We start from the raw sequence: 16,616 nt of genomic DNA, 5'->3' as shown, positions 1-16,616 counted from the left end.
GAATATCTGGATTGTGTTTGTAGGTTAAGTGAAACCAAAGATAAGGAAGCACCATTATATATACTAAAAACACCTGATTCCATTTCAGGGGTCTAGTAAGTTGGCATCAGTGGAATAATAGGTAAGAATAATAGTGTCATTAAAAAAAAAAAAAAAAAAAGAATATAGGATTAGCCAATATAGAAAGCGGCAACAACTTTTATAATGACAAAGCTTAATCTCATGCCAGCTAACAGAAAGTGTTTATAGCGTCCAGCTCTAGCTTTGACATGGGGTAAAGAATGGCATATCTGCAGCTAAAAGGCAAGAAATCCATAATACATAATCAGTATCTCCAAAATTATAGTGAAAGTCAGAATGCACTTCATTTTATAAAATTTAGATTTCTACCACTGTTGAGCAACTCTTTTGGTTCATAAAGTTAGTCATGCCCTGTTGCCAAATCTAATATGCTTTCCTTATAGAACTAAGCTGTGAGAATAACACACAGATATAAGAGTAAAAGGGTGTTTTTAAAACAGCTCATCATGTATTAACTAAAGTCGATAATTATTATTTTTAATATTAATCCATTTTACTTCCAGTTTGACATTCAGTATGTGGAACTTGAGGCTTTTACCTGTCCTTACACTAGTGGTCAGTCCTATTCTTCTCATCTATCTAGCTAGTGAACAGAGGTAGTATGGTAGAACAAAGGGCAGGAAAAGTCGGCTCCATTAACCATTCCTTAGGTTGGGTCAGGCATGCTTTCAAGACTTCTAACCAGAGTCTGGAATAGCCAGCCTAAGGAGTGGGCAGCAATTGTGGCATGTTGACCACTAATATTCAGCATTGGCATTACCAAGAGAATGATCAAATGAGGTGCATGTAGTAGCCAGAGTATATCAACATAATCTACTTCAAAGGAAACACTTTTTAGATCTTAAAACAGGTGGGGTTGTTTTGTTTTGAACTGGGGATTGAACCTAGGGACGCTTAACCACTGAACCACATCCCCAGTTCTTTTTACTTTTTTTATTTTGAGATAGGGTCTAACTAAGTTCCTTAGGGCCTTGCTAAATTGCGGAGCTGGCTTTAGAAACAATCTTCGTACCTCAGCCTCCTGAGCTGCTGGTATTACAGGCGTGTGCCCAGCTTAAAAAGAGTTTTTAACTCTGTGGTAAATGTTTTATATCAGTTTGGATTGGAGAACAAGATTAAGGACATTAGATTGAAAAGCTAAACTTTTGATTTAATAAGCTATTTTTTAGTGTGCCTCAATTTATTCTCTCCACTGTACCTCATTTGCCTTTTTTACTAAAATAGGTGACCCCCATGCCTCAACAGTACAATTCTCAAATTCTACCACCTCAGTGCTGGCCACCCTTGCAGCCCTTGCTGAGGCATCAGCCCCCCTCTCCAATTCACACAGAGCCACAGGTAGGTAAGGGATGTCTGCTGGATGAATTACCATTTCTACTTTGGTTTTTAAATCTCCAGCAGATTTAATTTGCATGAAATATATTAAAGAATTGTAATTAATTAGAAGCACTTAAGAAAATGGATATATAGACATTTAGTATGTTCCACATACTGAATGTCACAGAACATCAGAAGGAAAATTATTGAGATATTTTCAGATAACTGAGTAATACCAATGACTGAATTCTTCCTTTGTATTTTTACAGCTTGAAGTTTGCCCTGATTCCACTTGATTCAGGTTGAAATGTTTAGTTTTGTATTAGCAGACTTTTAAAAGTTATTGTTATGTTTTGACTGATGCCATCATAGAATGATTCAAAATAGCAGCTAGATATCTTGTACTAAAGTATCAAAATTCATGGGACTGCTACCTTTTTTATCATCATATCCTGTGTACTTAAGCTGGGATTGCTTTATTTTTACTGGAGATATTGATATTGCTTTGGCATTTCCAATGTTGTTGTTGTAGTACTGGAGATTGAACCCAGGAATGTTCTACTTTGTATTAGCTACCTTCCCAGTCCTTTTATTCCCCCAGTCCTTTTTTAAATTTTATTTTGAGACAGGGTCTCACTAAATTGCTGAGGCTGATCTTGAACTTGTGATCCTCCTGCCTCAGCCTCCCAAATCTCAGGCACATACCACTGTGCCTGACACTGTACCCTTCTGATACTTAAAAATGAGTTTTCAAGTCACTTAATCAGACCAAGTGGTCTACAAAGGGAGAAGTCTTAGGGTTTACATTTGGGTAGTGAGAACATTCCTCCAATTCAGTCCTGTTTTCTGACAGATAGTATTCATAAACATATCTCCTCAGACATGTATGAGAGAGTGGTACAGCAGAGGGAAAAGCATTATATATATGGGGTTTTTTTTTGGCGGGGGGTGGGGGGGTTCCAGGGATTGAACTCAGGGGCACTCAGCCACTGAGCCACATCCCCAGCCCTATTTTGTATTTTATTTAGACAGGGTCTCACTGAGTTGCTTAGTGCCTCACTTTTGCTGAGGCTGGCTTTGAACTCTCATTCCTCCTGCCTCAGTCTCCCAAGCCACTGGGATTATAGGCATTTGCCACCATGCCCAGCCTAAAAACATTATATTAAACTCATTCTTGCTAATCTTTTGTTTTGTTCTTGGATCTTGATAAATCATTGTACTTTTCCAGGTCTTTAGTTCCTTTCAGCTCTAACATTTAACTATTCTTTGTTTCTAAGAGATGTGAATGATATATTTGCATTCTTCCCAAATGTATCTTATATGGGTGGTTCATATCCCACTTATTATTGCAGGATTCTACCTGTGACTCTTTAGATCGAGAAATGTCATAATGACAGGAATTGTTTCCCCTAATAGTGATTAGGGATATTGATTAATCAGACTGAAAATCTTTTTTTTTTTTTTCTTTCCTGGTACTCTACCACTGAACTACATACCTAGCCATGTTTATTTTTTATTATGAGACAGGGTCTTGTTAAGCTTCTTAGGGCCTCACTGAATCCTTGAGACTGGGATTACAGGAATCTGCTACCATGTCTAGCCCGTAGCCCTTTTACTTTTATTTTGAAACAAGGTCTTGCTAAGTTGCTGAGGCTGTCATCAAATATACAATCCTTGTGCCTCAGCCTCCAGAATAGCAGGGATTACAGGTGTACACCAACCACTATGTCCTGCTAAGACTGAAAATCTTGATTCAACATAACGCATGTAAAACTCTTAGACTGGTAGCTGGCACATAAAGTAGTCAGTAAATGTTAGCTCTTGTTGATCTATCAGATGGGAGAAAATACCTGTCATACAGTTTGTTTACTATCTTCAATACTTTGACTACTTATGCTCACAAAGGGCTGGTGATGTAGCTAAGTGGAGGAGCACAACCCTAGCATGTGCAGGCCCTAAACTCTAGTACGACCAAAAGAAAAGAAAAAAAGATTCTCACTAAAAAAGTGTTCCAAGAGTCGGTTGCAGTGGACCATACCTATATTCCTAGCAACTCAGGAGACTAAAGAGGCCCACATGTATATTATTGGCAGCTCAGGAGGATCACAAATTCAAGGTTACTTAGCGAGACCCTATCTCAAAATAAAAGGTGGAGATATAGCTCTGTGGCAGAGCACCTCTGGGTTTGATTCACTGTATAAAGAAAAAAAAAAGGTTCTAAGCCTGGCACAGTGACCCAGCAGGGTGAGTCAGGAAGATTGCAAGTTTAAGGTCAATGTTGGCAACTTAGTAAAATCCTGTCTTAAATAAAAAACAAAATGGGCTAGGGATGTTGCTTATTGGTAAAGTACCTCTGGGTTCAATCCCCAGTGTAAAAAAGAAAACAGTAAGAGAAGAAAAAAAAAATGGATTCCAAATATATTGGTTAAAATCACCATAATTTATACACTATAAGAAAATCACAATGCTCATTAGCCTATTAAAGCCTCTGATACTTAGTACAAAATAAACAAAAAAGTTCAAACATATTAACATTTTATACATAGAAATCATCTTTATTGAAAGCTACTAATAAACTTAATAAAAACACTGTAGAAAATACGATTTTAAACCATATGCCATGGCCCACAACTGTAACCCCAACAACACAGGAGACCGAGGCAGGAGGATCTCAAGTTCAAGGCCAGCCTCAGCAATTTATCAAGGCCTTAAGCAACTTAGTGAGATTCTATTTCAAAATAAAAAGGGATGGGGTGCTGAGGTTGTGGCTCAGTGGTAATAGCACTTGCCTAAGCATGAGTGAGGCACTGGATTCAATCCTCAGCACCATATTTTAAAAAGCAGGGATGTGGGGTGGGGGCTGGAGATGTAGCTCAGTGGTAAAGCACCCTGGGTTCAATTCACAGTACCCAAAAAAAAAAAAAAAAAAACTATTCTAGTGCATTCTCTATTTTCTTTTCTCCTCTGACTTCACATTATCCACAAAAACTCTGTGATCACTGAGCCCAGCCTAACTTTTTTTTCTTTTGCAGTTTTCTCCCTCCCTTAATAATATCAGTTTCAAGGAGGATGAAATTGTTATACTCCTGTTTTGAAAAAGCTGAAATTTTACTTTTATTATTTCTAGCCAATTCAGAGGAAATCGTGCAGGGAAATTCTGTTGACTCATCAATCCAGCAAGTGGTGGGGAGTGGAGGCCAGAGAGTCATCACCATAGTAACTGATGGAGTCCCTTTGGGTAATATCCAAACTGCAATCCCTACTGGAGCCATTGGCCAGCCATTTATTGTAACTATGCAAGATGGACAGCAAGGTGAGTTATCTCTGATTATTAAAAGATATTTTAGCTGAGTATGGTGGCATACACCTGTAATCCCAACAGCTCTGGAAGATGAGGCAGGAGGATCTCAAAAAAAGGCAGCTTCAGCAACTTATCAAGGCTGTAAGCAACTTACCTAGACCCTGTCTCAAAATAAAATAAAACATAAGAAGGGTTGGGGATATAGCTCAGTGGCTAAGCACCCCTGGGTTTAATCCCTGGTACAAAAAAACAAAAAGATATTCTAGACACTCCACACCACACTCCCTTAAACGGAGGCATTAAGACAAATAGTGGAAATGGAAGAATGCTAGATAAAAGATGAAACAGGGCTGGGGATGTGGCTCAAGCGGTAGCGCGCTCGCCTGGCATGCGTGTGGCCCTGGTTCGATCCTCAGCACCACATACAAAACAAAGATGTTGTGTCTGCTGATAACTAAAAAATAAATATTAAAATTTTCTCTCTCTCTCTCTCTCTCTCAAAAAAAAAAAAAGATGAAACAAACAAGCTTTGAAGAAGAAAAAGAAACAGAAAAAAACTAATTCCTCTAATATATACAAAATTTGTCAGTAAAAACCAATGATCTGATACAGTAATAGAAAAAAGATCAAAGGGGGCTGGAGTTGTGGTTCAGTGGCAGAGCACTTGCCTCACACATGTGAAGGTTCAATCTTCAGCACCGATTTATAAACAAAAACACATTTTTGATAATAAAAATAAACAAAATAAAGATTTTATGTCCATGTATAACTTAAAAATATTTTTTTAAAAATTAAAAGATCAGGATTGGGGTTGTGGCTCAGTGGCAGAGCCACTGGGTTCGATCCTCAGCATCACATAAAATAAATAAATAAATATACCGTGTCCATCCACAACTAAAAAAAATTGAAAAAAAAATTAAAAGATCAAATAGTGTGAACTAATAGTTCACAGAAAATACTGATGCCTCGTTTGAAAACATGAAAATGGGGGCTGGGAAAACAAACAATCTGTGAGGTGAATAGAGAGCCTACATCTTGGGAGCAAATCTTTGCCCCTCACACATCAGACAGAGCACTAATCACTAGGGTATATAAAGAACTCAAAAAGCTAAACACCAAAAAAACAAATAACCCAATCAATAAATGGGCCAAGGACCTGAACAGACACTTCTCAGAAGATGATGTACAATCAATCAACAAATATATGAAAAAATGTTCATCATTACTAGCAATTAGAGAAACGCAAATTAAAACCACTCTAAGATTTCATCTCACTCCAGTCAGAATGGCAGCTATTATGAATACAAACCACAATAAGTGTTGGCGAGGATGGGGGGGTGGGAGGCACACTTATACACTGCTGGTGGGACTGCAAATTGGTGCATCCAATATGGAAAGCAGTATGAAGATTACTTGGAAAATTGGGAATGGAACCACCATTTGACCCAGCTGTCTCTCTCCTCGATCTATACCAAAGGACTTAAAAACAACATACTAAAAGGACACAGACACATCAATGTTTATAGCAGCACAATTCACAATAGCTAAACTGTGGAACCAACCTAGATGCCCCTCAGTAGATGAATGGATAAAAATAATGTGGCATATATACACGATGGAATATTACTCAGCAATAAAAGAGAATAAAATCATGGCATTTGCAGGCAAATGGATGGAGTTGGAGGGTATAATGCTAAGTGAAGTTAGCCAATCCTAAAAAACCAAATGCCAAATGTTTTCTTTGATATAAGGAGGCTGATTCATAGTGGGATAGGGAGCAGGAGCATGGGAGGAACAGATGAACTCTAGATAGGGCAGAGGGGTTGGAGGGGAAGGGAGGGGGCATGGGGTAATTAATGATGGTGGAATGTGATGATAATTATTATTCAAAATACAGGTATGAAGACACGAATTGTTAGTATACTATGTATACAACCAGAGATATGAAAAATTGTGCTCTCTATATGTAATAAGAATTATGCATTCTGCTGTCATATATAAATAAAAAAATTAAAATGAAAAAAAATGGGGCTGGGGATGTGGCTCAAGCAGTAGCGCGCTCGCCTAGCATGCGTGCGGCCCAGGTTCGATCCTCAGCACCACATACAAAGATGTTGTGTCCGCCAAATACTAAAAAATACATATTAAAATTCTCTCTTTCCCTCTCTCTCACTCTTTCTTTAAAAAAAAAAGAAAAGAAAAGAAAATGGGGGCTGGGGTTGTGTCTCAGTGGTAGAGCGCTTGCCTAGCATGTGTGAGGCACTGGGTTCGACTCTCAACACTGCATATAAATAAATAAGGTAAAGGTTCATTGACAACTAAAAAATAAGTAAATAAAAAAAGTGAAAATGTTTAACCTGCTTCACTGATAACAAGAAATGCAAAGAAATATTGTACTGAGATCCCATGATAACACTAAACTATCAAGAGTATAGACGAACAGGCACTCTTATAAATCACTTGTAAGATTTTGCATTAATCTATCCTCTAAAGAGCAAATTAGCAGTATCTCTCAGAATTAAAGATGCAAGCAGTGCACAATGGTACATGCCTGTAATCCGGGCCACCTGTCTCAAACTGAAAAATTAAAAAGGGCTGGGGATGTAGCTCAGTGGTAAAGTATCCCTGGGTTCAGTCCCCAGTTATGCCCCCCCCCCAAAATGCATATACCTTTTGATTAAGCAGTTATTTTTCTATTAATTTATATTTAAACGCACAGAAATGACTTATATACTGTTATGCATTACGGCATTATTTTTGTAATTGTTAAACATTAAAAGGAGCCTAATAGGTGCATGCCTATAATCCCAGCCTCTTAGGAGGCTGAGGCAAGAGGATTACAGGTTCAAGGCCAGCTCTAGCAATTTAGTGAGAGCCTGTCTCAAAATAAAAGATCTTGGAATGTAGCTCAATGGAAAAGTGCTTGCCTAGTATCCTTAAGCCCCTGGGTTCAGTCCGCAGTACCACATATACACACACACATACACCACTGTCAAGTAATAAGTATAAGATTTAGGATAGTGTGTAGAGTGTGCTATTTTTGTATTTTCAAATGGGGAAATATATGTAAATTTAGACTTAGAATGCCTCTAGAAAGAAATTGCTTCCTAAGGGTGAAAAATAAATAATTAAAATCAAAGAAATTGCTTCCTTCTGGGAAGGATTACTGGATAGCTGGGGATGGGTAGAAGTTTTTCAACATGTTTCTATGACTTTTACTTTTTTTAATTTAAAAAATATTTTTGGTACTGGGGGTTGAATCCAGGGGCTCTCAACTACAGAGTTACATCTGCAGCCCTTTTTATATTTATTTTTTTGAGACAAGTCTCACTCAGTTGCTAAGGCTAGCTTTGAATTTGCTATCCTCCTGCCTCAGCCTCCCCAGTTGCTGGGATTACTGTGTGCACCACTGTGTCTGCTCTTTTGTTTTTTTAATTTTATTTTTTGGTGGTGCTGGGCATTAAACCCAGGGCCTTATGCCCGCCAGGCAAGTGCTCTACCATACATCTGTACCCCTAGCCCTAAATTTTTTTTGAAATCTGAGCACTGTGGCCTCCACCTGAAGTCCTAACTACTTAACAGGCTGAAGCAGAAAGATTGTGGTCAGTTTGAGGTCAGTGTAGGCAACATAGTGAGACATAATAAACAGCCATATTAAAAAATTACTTTTTCCCTGGGTTTGATATCCGGCAATGAAAAAAAAAATCATTTTTGGCCAGGTGTGGTGATACATGCCTATAATCCCAACTACTCAGGAGGCTGAGACAGGAGTATTTCAAGTTTGAGGGCAGCCTAACCCTGTCTCAAAATAAAATAAAGGGCTGAGGATATTGCTCAGTGGTAGAGCCCTTGCCTAGCATGTGTGTGTGGCAATGGATTTGATTTCCAGCACCGAAAAAAATTTTCTTTGAAAGAAAAAGAAGCCAATCATTACAACTACATTTCTTAAAAATATTGGAAGTTGAAAAGCACAGCCTTGGTATAATTGCCTTTATTGTCACCAAAATTTTGACTTGGTCTAAATGATTTTGGGAATTTTTAAATTTTCAAATTATTTGAATTGTTGGATCTCTGTATTATAGGAAGATAGCATAGGAATTAAACCCTTATAATTCAAATTTTGATATAAATTCTTTTTTAAAAAATTTTTTGCAGTACTGGGAACTGAACCTAGGGCCCTACACAATGCTATGCAAGCACTCTACCATAGAACTACATCCCTAGCCCCTTTTTTAATAACTTTTAAGACAAGGTCTAGCTAAGTTGCTGAGGCTGGCCTTGAACTTGAATTCTTCCTGCCTCAGCCTCCAGAGTAGCTGAGAGCCTTGTGCCCCATGATATCATGAATTCTTATTTATACAATACTAGTATACTAGTGTTTTGTGAATGTAGTTATTAAGGGGTTTTTTTTAAACTCTAATTTTTTTTTTTTTTATATTGGTGCCTTACATATAGTTAGACAAAATAAAGTCAGGCATGTGGCGCACATTTGTAATCTCAGCAATTTGAAAGGCTAAGACAGGAGGAGCACAAGTTTGAAGCCAGCTTCAGCAACTTAGCAAGACCCTCAGCAATGTATTTATTTATTTAAAATTTTAAATTTGTAGATGGACACAGTAACTTTATTTTATTTATTTTTATGTGGTGCTGAGGATCAAACCCAGTGCCTCACAGGTACTAGACAAGCACTGTACTACTGAGCTATAACTGCAACCACTACCCACAGCAATTTAGATAGATCCTGTCTCAAAAAAATACAAAGGACTGCTGAGCATGTTGGCACACTCCAGTAATTCCAGTAACTTGGGATGCTGAGGGAGGCAGGAGGATTGCAAGTTCAAAACCAGCCTTAGTGGGGTGGGGGGACTGGGGTTGTGGCTCAGCGGTAAGGTGCTCACCTAGCACGTGTGAGGCCCTGGGTTCTATCCTCAGCACCACATAAAAATAAATATATAAGTAAAGGTATTAGGTCCAACTACAACTAAAAAATAAATATTAAAAAAAAACAGCCTTAAGCATCCTTATTTGATAATGCTTCCTTGTAATTTAGGTCTAATATGTCGCTTTTAGACTTCCAGTACTCCTGGAAATCCCAAGGTTAGTTTTTGTTCAGAAAGGCTTCATTTTGAAATTTGATTTTGGAAACTGCTAAACACATCAAAAAGTTTTAAAACAGCCTGTGGATACAGCTCAGTTGGTAGAATGCTTGCCTCGCATGCACAAAGCCCTGTCTTCAATCCCCAGCACCACACACAAAAAAAGTTTTAAAGCAATCAAAATAGGATCACAGATTATTATGAAATAAAACCAAAGTGTCAGGGCTGGGGTGATGGCTCAGTAGTAGAGCGCTTGCTTAGCATGTGTGAGGTACTGGGTTCGATTCTCAGCACCTCATAAAATAAAGGTCCATTGACAACTAAAAAATATTTTTTAAAAAATCAGAGAGACAAGGGCTGGGGATGTGGCTCAAGTGGTAGCGTACTCGCCAGCCATGCGTGAGGCACTGGGTTCGATCCTCAGCACCACATAAAGTTAAATAAGTGAAATAAAGGTATCGTATTCAACTACAACTAAAAAATAAATATTAAAAAAAATCAGAGAGACAAAAGATATTAAAGACAAACAGAAAAGCCACATAGCTATAGAAAGACCTCAATTTTTTCAAGACTCATTTTTCTAAAAGCCAGACCCAATAAAAACAGCACAAAGCACATAGATCAATTTTTTTTCTCACTTGCTCCCTTCTTCTTTTAACTTCCTTCAAAGGTGGCTAAAACCTTTTACTATCTTTTGTGAATTACTTGAAAATCTTGCTTAAAAGAGGATAGCAAAATTTTCTTTTGTATCAGTGTACTATTAATTAAAAATCTAATTTTAATAGAACCTTATAAATAAATAGCTTGATCACGCAAAAAACAAACAAACAAACAAAAAAAGCCTTAGCAGTTTAGCAAGGGTCTAAGCAACTTAGGAAGGCCCTGTTTCAAAATAATAAATAAAAAAAAGGACTGGGGATATGACTCAGTGGTTAAGTGCCCCAGAGTTCAATCAGGTATTTAAAAAAAAAAATAGCTAAATAAAGAAGGTTGGGGTTGTAACTTAGTGGTAAAGCACACGTGAGTTCAATGTCCAGTACCAAAAAAAAAAAAGGTGTTTTTTTTTTGGTATTAGTGATTGAGCCCATGGATTGAACTCATGTTGCTCACTAGTCACTGAGTGACATCACCAGCTGTTTTTATATTTTATTTTAAGATAGGGTCTTACTAAATTGTTTAGGTCCCTGCTAAGTTGCTGAGGCTGGCTATGAAGTTGTGACCCTCTTGCCTCAGCCTCCTAAATCGCTGAGATAGGCATGTGTCAATGCACCTGGCCCAAAAAACATTTATTTTGAGTTATAAAAGTTATTTAAAAATAACTTTTGGGGGGGCTGGAGATGTGGCTCAAGCGATAGCGCGCTCGCCTGGCATGCGTGCGGCCCGGGTTCGATCCTCAGCACCACATACAAAGATGTTGTGTCCGCCGAGAACTAAAAAATAAATATTAAAAAAATTCTCTCTCTCTCTCCCACTCTTTCTTTAAAATAAATAAATAAATAAAATAAAATAAAATAAAAATAACTTTTGGGGCTGGGGATGTGGTTCAAGCGGTAACGAGCTCGCCTGGCATGCGTGCGGCCCGGGTTCGATCCTCAGCACTGCATACAAACAAAAATGTTGTGTCCACCGAAAACTAAAAAATAAATATTAAAAATTCTCTCTCTCTCTCTCTCTCTCTCTCTTAAAATAAATAAATTAATTAATTAATTAACTTTTTATTTTGAAACCATCATAAGATTCATGTATCATTCTAAAAAATACTATGGAGAAATCTATATCCTCAACGAGTTTCTCTTCAATGGTATCAGTTTGCCTAACTATATTATAATTTCACAAGAAAGTTGATATATTTTTTAAAATTATTTTTTAGTTGTAGATGGACATAATACCTTTATTTTATTTACTTTTATATGGTGCTGAGGATTGAACCCTGGGCCTCGCACGTGCTAGGCGAGGACTTTACCACTGATCCATAACCCCAGCTCCAAGAAAGTTGATATTGTTATAATTCACTGACCTTTCCAGTTTTACATGCATTCTTGTATATGTATGTGCACTTAGTTCTGTGTGATTTTAATATATGTGTAGATTTGTACAAGAGCCACCAGAGTGAAGGTACAGTACAGTTTCATCACTGGACCCCTGTGATACCCTTATATCCACAGCCACCTCCCTTCCCATTCTGTTCTAACCCTTAGCAACCACTAACTATTCTGTTCTCTCTCTATGATTTTTTTGTCTTTTCAATAACCCGATGTGGTGGTAACAGCTATAATCCTAGGGACTCGGGAGGCCAAGGCAGGAGAATGGCAAGTTCAAGGCCAGCCTTAGCAACTTAATGAGACCCTCAGTGACTTATCTAGACCTTGTCTCAAAATAAAAAGGGTTGGTATATAACTCAGTGGTGAAATACTCCTGGGCTCAATACCCAGTACCAAAAAAAAAAAAAAAAGTTATAGGGCTTGGGATATACCTCATATAGCCCAGTAGTAAGATGCTTGTCTAGCATGTATGAGGCCCTGGGTTTGATCCCTAGCAACACACACACACACACACACACAAAGTTATATAAATGTGGCTTGGGGATGCAGCTCAGTGATAGAGTATTTATTTGCCCAGCATATGTGATGCAAGGCCCTGAATTTGATCACTAGTCTCACACACACACACACACACACACCATTTAAATAAATAGAATCATGTAGTAGGTAACCTTTTGAGAATTGCCTTTTTACTCCCAGTATAATTAATTTTCTTAAGATCCATCCATGTTGTTTGTATCAATAGTTTATTCCTTTTTATTGCTGAGTACAATAAATATCATGGTACATCCATACTGTGCTATGGTATACCCAAGCTATTATGTTGTGGTACATCCATATTTTCACCTGTTGAGGATACTTGAAAATACTTTTCAGTTTTCAGCTATCAAAGAATAATGCTTTTATGCGTAATCATGTACAGATTTTTTTTTTCCCTTGGTACTAGGTATTTATCCCAGGGGCAATTTACCATTGATGAGCCCTTATTATTTTTTTATTTTGAGCCAGGGGCTCACTGAATAGCTTAGGGCCTGCTAAATTGTTGAGGTTGACGTTGAAGTGTTGATTCTTTGTCTCAGCATCTGGAGCAGCTGGGATTACAAGCATGCTGCCATCAAGCCCAATTCTCATACAAGTTCTTATATGACATGAATTCTCAAATTGGGGGAGTAAATGCCCAAGAGTGTAATTGTTGGGTCATATGGTAAGTACATACTTAGTTTTGTAAGAAACTGCTAGTTATTTTCTAGGTGTGACATTTTACATCCCTGCTAGCAATTTATGAACAATCTAGTTCCCTACATTCTCTAGTATTTGGTATTATCGCATTTTTAATTTTAGCCATTCTTATAGGTATGTAAAGCATGTTTTATGCATGTCAACTTTTCTCTCTCTTTTACAAGTTTTTCTCTAAAACTTTTGTATGTTTTATGCATGTCAACTTTTCTCTCACTTATCTATGGGAAGAGAAATAACTATTTTAGGTATAATGGTGAATTGCTTTCATTAGAAGTTTCTGGGGCTGGCATTTTGGCTCAGCGGTAGAGCACTCACCTAGCACGTGTGAGGCCCTGGGTTTGATCCTCAGCACCACATAAAAATAAAGATATTGTGTTCAACTACAACTAAAAACTAAATATTTTTTTAAAAAAAGGAAGTTTCTCAATAATTGTATATAAGGATTTCTGACTTTTTAAATTTTTATTGGTTCTGGAGACTGAACCCAGGGTCTCATGCATACTGAGTGTATGTTTTATCCCTGAGCTATACCACCAGCATCCTGGCCTTCTTTAGACAGATTATTCCCACAGAAATCATAAACTGGATGGTCATAGCTACTAAACTAGAGTCAAATATCTTTTTTTTTTTTTCCTACCAAAGATTTAATCCCAGGGTGTTCAACCACTGAGCACTTCTCCAACCCTTTTTTATATTTTATTTAGAGACTAGGTCTCACTAAGATGCCTAGGGACTCACTGAGTTGCTGAGGCTGGCTTTGAACTTGCGATCCTCTTGCCTCAGCCTCCTGAGCTGCTGGGATTACAGGCCTGTGCCACTGCACCCTGCTGGAGTCAAATCTCTTTATGTAAGAGCCTCAAACCTGGGATTTACCTGTGTGGTTTCTGGGCTTAAAAATCTATACCTTCCTGAGCCTTGCCTTAGTCCTTCCTTAATCCTGTTTCTCTCTGCAGGGCCATGCCTTATCTTTTGATTGTAAATCTAAAGAGATATGAAAAACAATACGTCAAAGAATGTATTTCACTTTGTTTTCTAGTTAAAAGGAAGCAAAACCTGCCAGGTGTGGTGGCACACACCTATAATCCCAGTAGCTCTCAGGAGGCAGAGGCAGGAGCCTGATTGCAGGTTCAAAGACAGTCTCAACAACTTAGTGAGGCTGTAAGCAACCTAGTGAGACCCTGTCTTAAAATAAAAAATAAAAAGGGCTGGGATGTGACTTAGTGGTTGAACACCCCTGAGTTCAATATTCAATACAAAAAAAAAAATTGGTACAAAAAAGCAAGCAAAGCCTCTTTGTTTTACTGTGTATTCATCCCCTCCAATTGGTGTTCTTTGGCTTATAGTTCTAACTGTACCTGCTGGTCAGGTTGCAGAAGAGACTGTAATTGAAGAGGAAGAGGAAGAAGAAGTAGAGAAGTTGCCACTGGCAAAGAAACCAAGGATAGAAGAGATGGCAAACAGTATGGAGGAAGGCGAGGTAATGTGATTTTTAGCCATGATGGAGAGAAGAAAAAGGAAAGAATCAGAAGGTGTAATATTGAAGCCTGAACCCTTCTTCATCTTTTTGTCTACTTTCTGGATAATCTGTGATCTGGAATTCTTACCTGGTGGTGATATGGTTTACTTTACAGGAAGGCAGAGAAAGAGAGTTACTACAGCAGCAACTCCAGGAGGCCAATCGGAGAGCCCAGGAATATCGACACCAGCTCCTAAAGAAAGAGCAGGAGGCAGAACAGTACCGCCTCAAACTGGAGGCTATGGCCCGGCAGCAGCCCAATGGAGTTGAGTTCACCATGGTGGAAGAGGTAGCTGAGATAGATGCCGTAGTCGTCACAGAGGGGGAGGTGGAAGAAAGAGAAACACAAGTGTCTAGGTCAGGGGGGACCACAGAGCCTCATACTGGAGTTTCCATGGAAACTGTTTCATCTTAACATATAAGGGCCACAACTTGCCCTGTGTTCATCTTTTAAGAAGAAAATACAGAGCACAAACATTGTATTAAAATTAAGGATGTCCTTAACAAGAAAACTATGGCAGGGTACAATGCTTGGGCCCAGGAAAACTGTATGCAACTGGAAAATTCGAAGCTGTATTTAGGGAATGCTTCTCCTGGGGAGCCAAGAGAGAATAAGGACCAAGTTTCTCAGCTCACATTGTTGCTTTAAGCATACAGGTAAAAGTGATAGATGTTGTACGTTGATTTTTTTTTTTTTAATAACTGACTTTGTATCAAAAGATTTTAAGATAATACTCCTAATGCATATACACCAAAAGCCTTTAGTAATTATACCATCAAGTGACCTGAAAATTTGCCTTAAATTTATAAAACTAATTAGGAGGGAATTTAGAAGCAAGCTTTGGGGAAGAGGAAAGGAATATATTCCACTTCCAAAGGAGCAGGCACTCCCATCTATCCTGAGTTAATATCACTAGAAAAAAATTTTTTAATTGCTTGATAAATTTGTGTCCATAGCTCAGATGCCAGTGTAAGAAACTGAAACTGCTAGGGATATAGATGTAGCTCAGTGGTAGAACAGGTCCCTAGCATGCCCCAAGTCCTGGATTCATCCCCAGCACCACAAAGAAAGGATGAGAAAAAAAGAATGAAACTGAAATTGAATTTTTAAAAACTGGAAAGGAAACTTGTATGTGTAGAAGTTTACATAATACCTGAATTCCCCAGTCTGTATTTTGAGTGCTGGTAGGTGGCCTAAAAGAGGCTGGCAGGGTTATGGAACTCTTGTCTTGGGATACTAACTTTGCACTGGCTGGATTTTATAAAATTGCAATCAGGAGGGTAATCTGTTGTCCATACAACTTGCTTCCAAACATTATTTATGTAATATCAGGCTCAGACTCTTTAATTTTATAAAACTTTGTTGAATTTGTGTCACTTAGGACACATTTGCTTTTCTGTGGAGCTTATGTCCTCTTAAGTGCAAAACAAAGGAGGGTGGCAAAGAGCAATGCTGATGATGTATAGTTTGTTTCCATTTGATTTAGGATGAGTCAGCTGCTCTGTTTTTGTAAGCCTGGACCTGCTACAGAGCTTTGTGCCTTACAGGTGTTCAGTGTATGCTGACAAGGGAATAACTATCAGTGCCATAAATTACGGAACCAAAGTTTCTGTCCTGTTTACTTTCCTCCCTTTTCTCCCACTATGCCTGCTCCTGCTGCCCAGAGACTTTGGAAAGTGTCTCATTGCTGGGTTTTCTTTGTGTGTCATCATGCAGTTTTTTCAAAAGAAAAAGGGTGGTGTGGTGGCGCATGCCTATAATCTCAGCGGCTTGGGAGGCTGAGACGGGAGAATCACAAGTTCAAAGCCAGCCTCAGCAACTGTGAGGCACTAAGCAACTCAGTGAGACCCTGCCTCTAATAAAATACAAAATAGGGCTGGGGATGTGGCTCAGTGGCTAAGTGCCCCTGAGTTCAATCCCCAGTATTAAAAAAAAAAAAAAAAAAGGTGTATGGATGGAGAGAGAGAAAGGGAGGGACGAAGAAAGAGGGAGGGAGAGGTTGTGGAGAGGTTACATTGCAGAG

General features: G+C 38.4%; 1 protein-coding gene across 10 annotated transcripts in view; it reads left to right on the top strand.

Moving 5' to 3' along the window:
- Gabpb2 (GA binding protein transcription factor subunit beta 2) overlaps positions 1-16,198 on the top strand; it is a 41,829-nt gene extending 25,631 nt beyond the window's left edge. For 9 of the 10 annotated variants that reach the window (XM_048814876.1, XM_048814875.1, XM_015502959.2 and 6 more), the window contains 4 exons: positions 1,306-1,419; positions 4,526-4,711; positions 14,420-14,553; positions 14,708-16,198. In XM_048814876.1, coding sequence (XP_048670833.1) covers positions 1,306-1,419; positions 4,526-4,711; positions 14,420-14,553; positions 14,708-15,007 — 734 coding nt within the window. In that variant the 3' untranslated portion in view covers positions 15,008-16,198. The remainder of the gene's footprint in view (positions 1-1,305; positions 1,420-4,525; positions 4,712-14,419; positions 14,554-14,707) is intronic. The other variant, XM_015502958.2, reaches the window with a different exon arrangement.
- Positions 16,199-16,616: the final 418 nt, after the last annotated feature.

Source organism: Marmota marmota, unplaced genomic scaffold (genome assembly GCF_001458135.2).
Source record: "Marmota marmota marmota unplaced genomic scaffold, marMar, whole genome shotgun sequence".
Classification (NCBI taxonomy): domain Eukaryota; kingdom Metazoa; phylum Chordata; class Mammalia; order Rodentia; family Sciuridae; genus Marmota; species Marmota marmota.
This window is presented reverse-complemented; position numbering and strand designations above follow the sequence as displayed.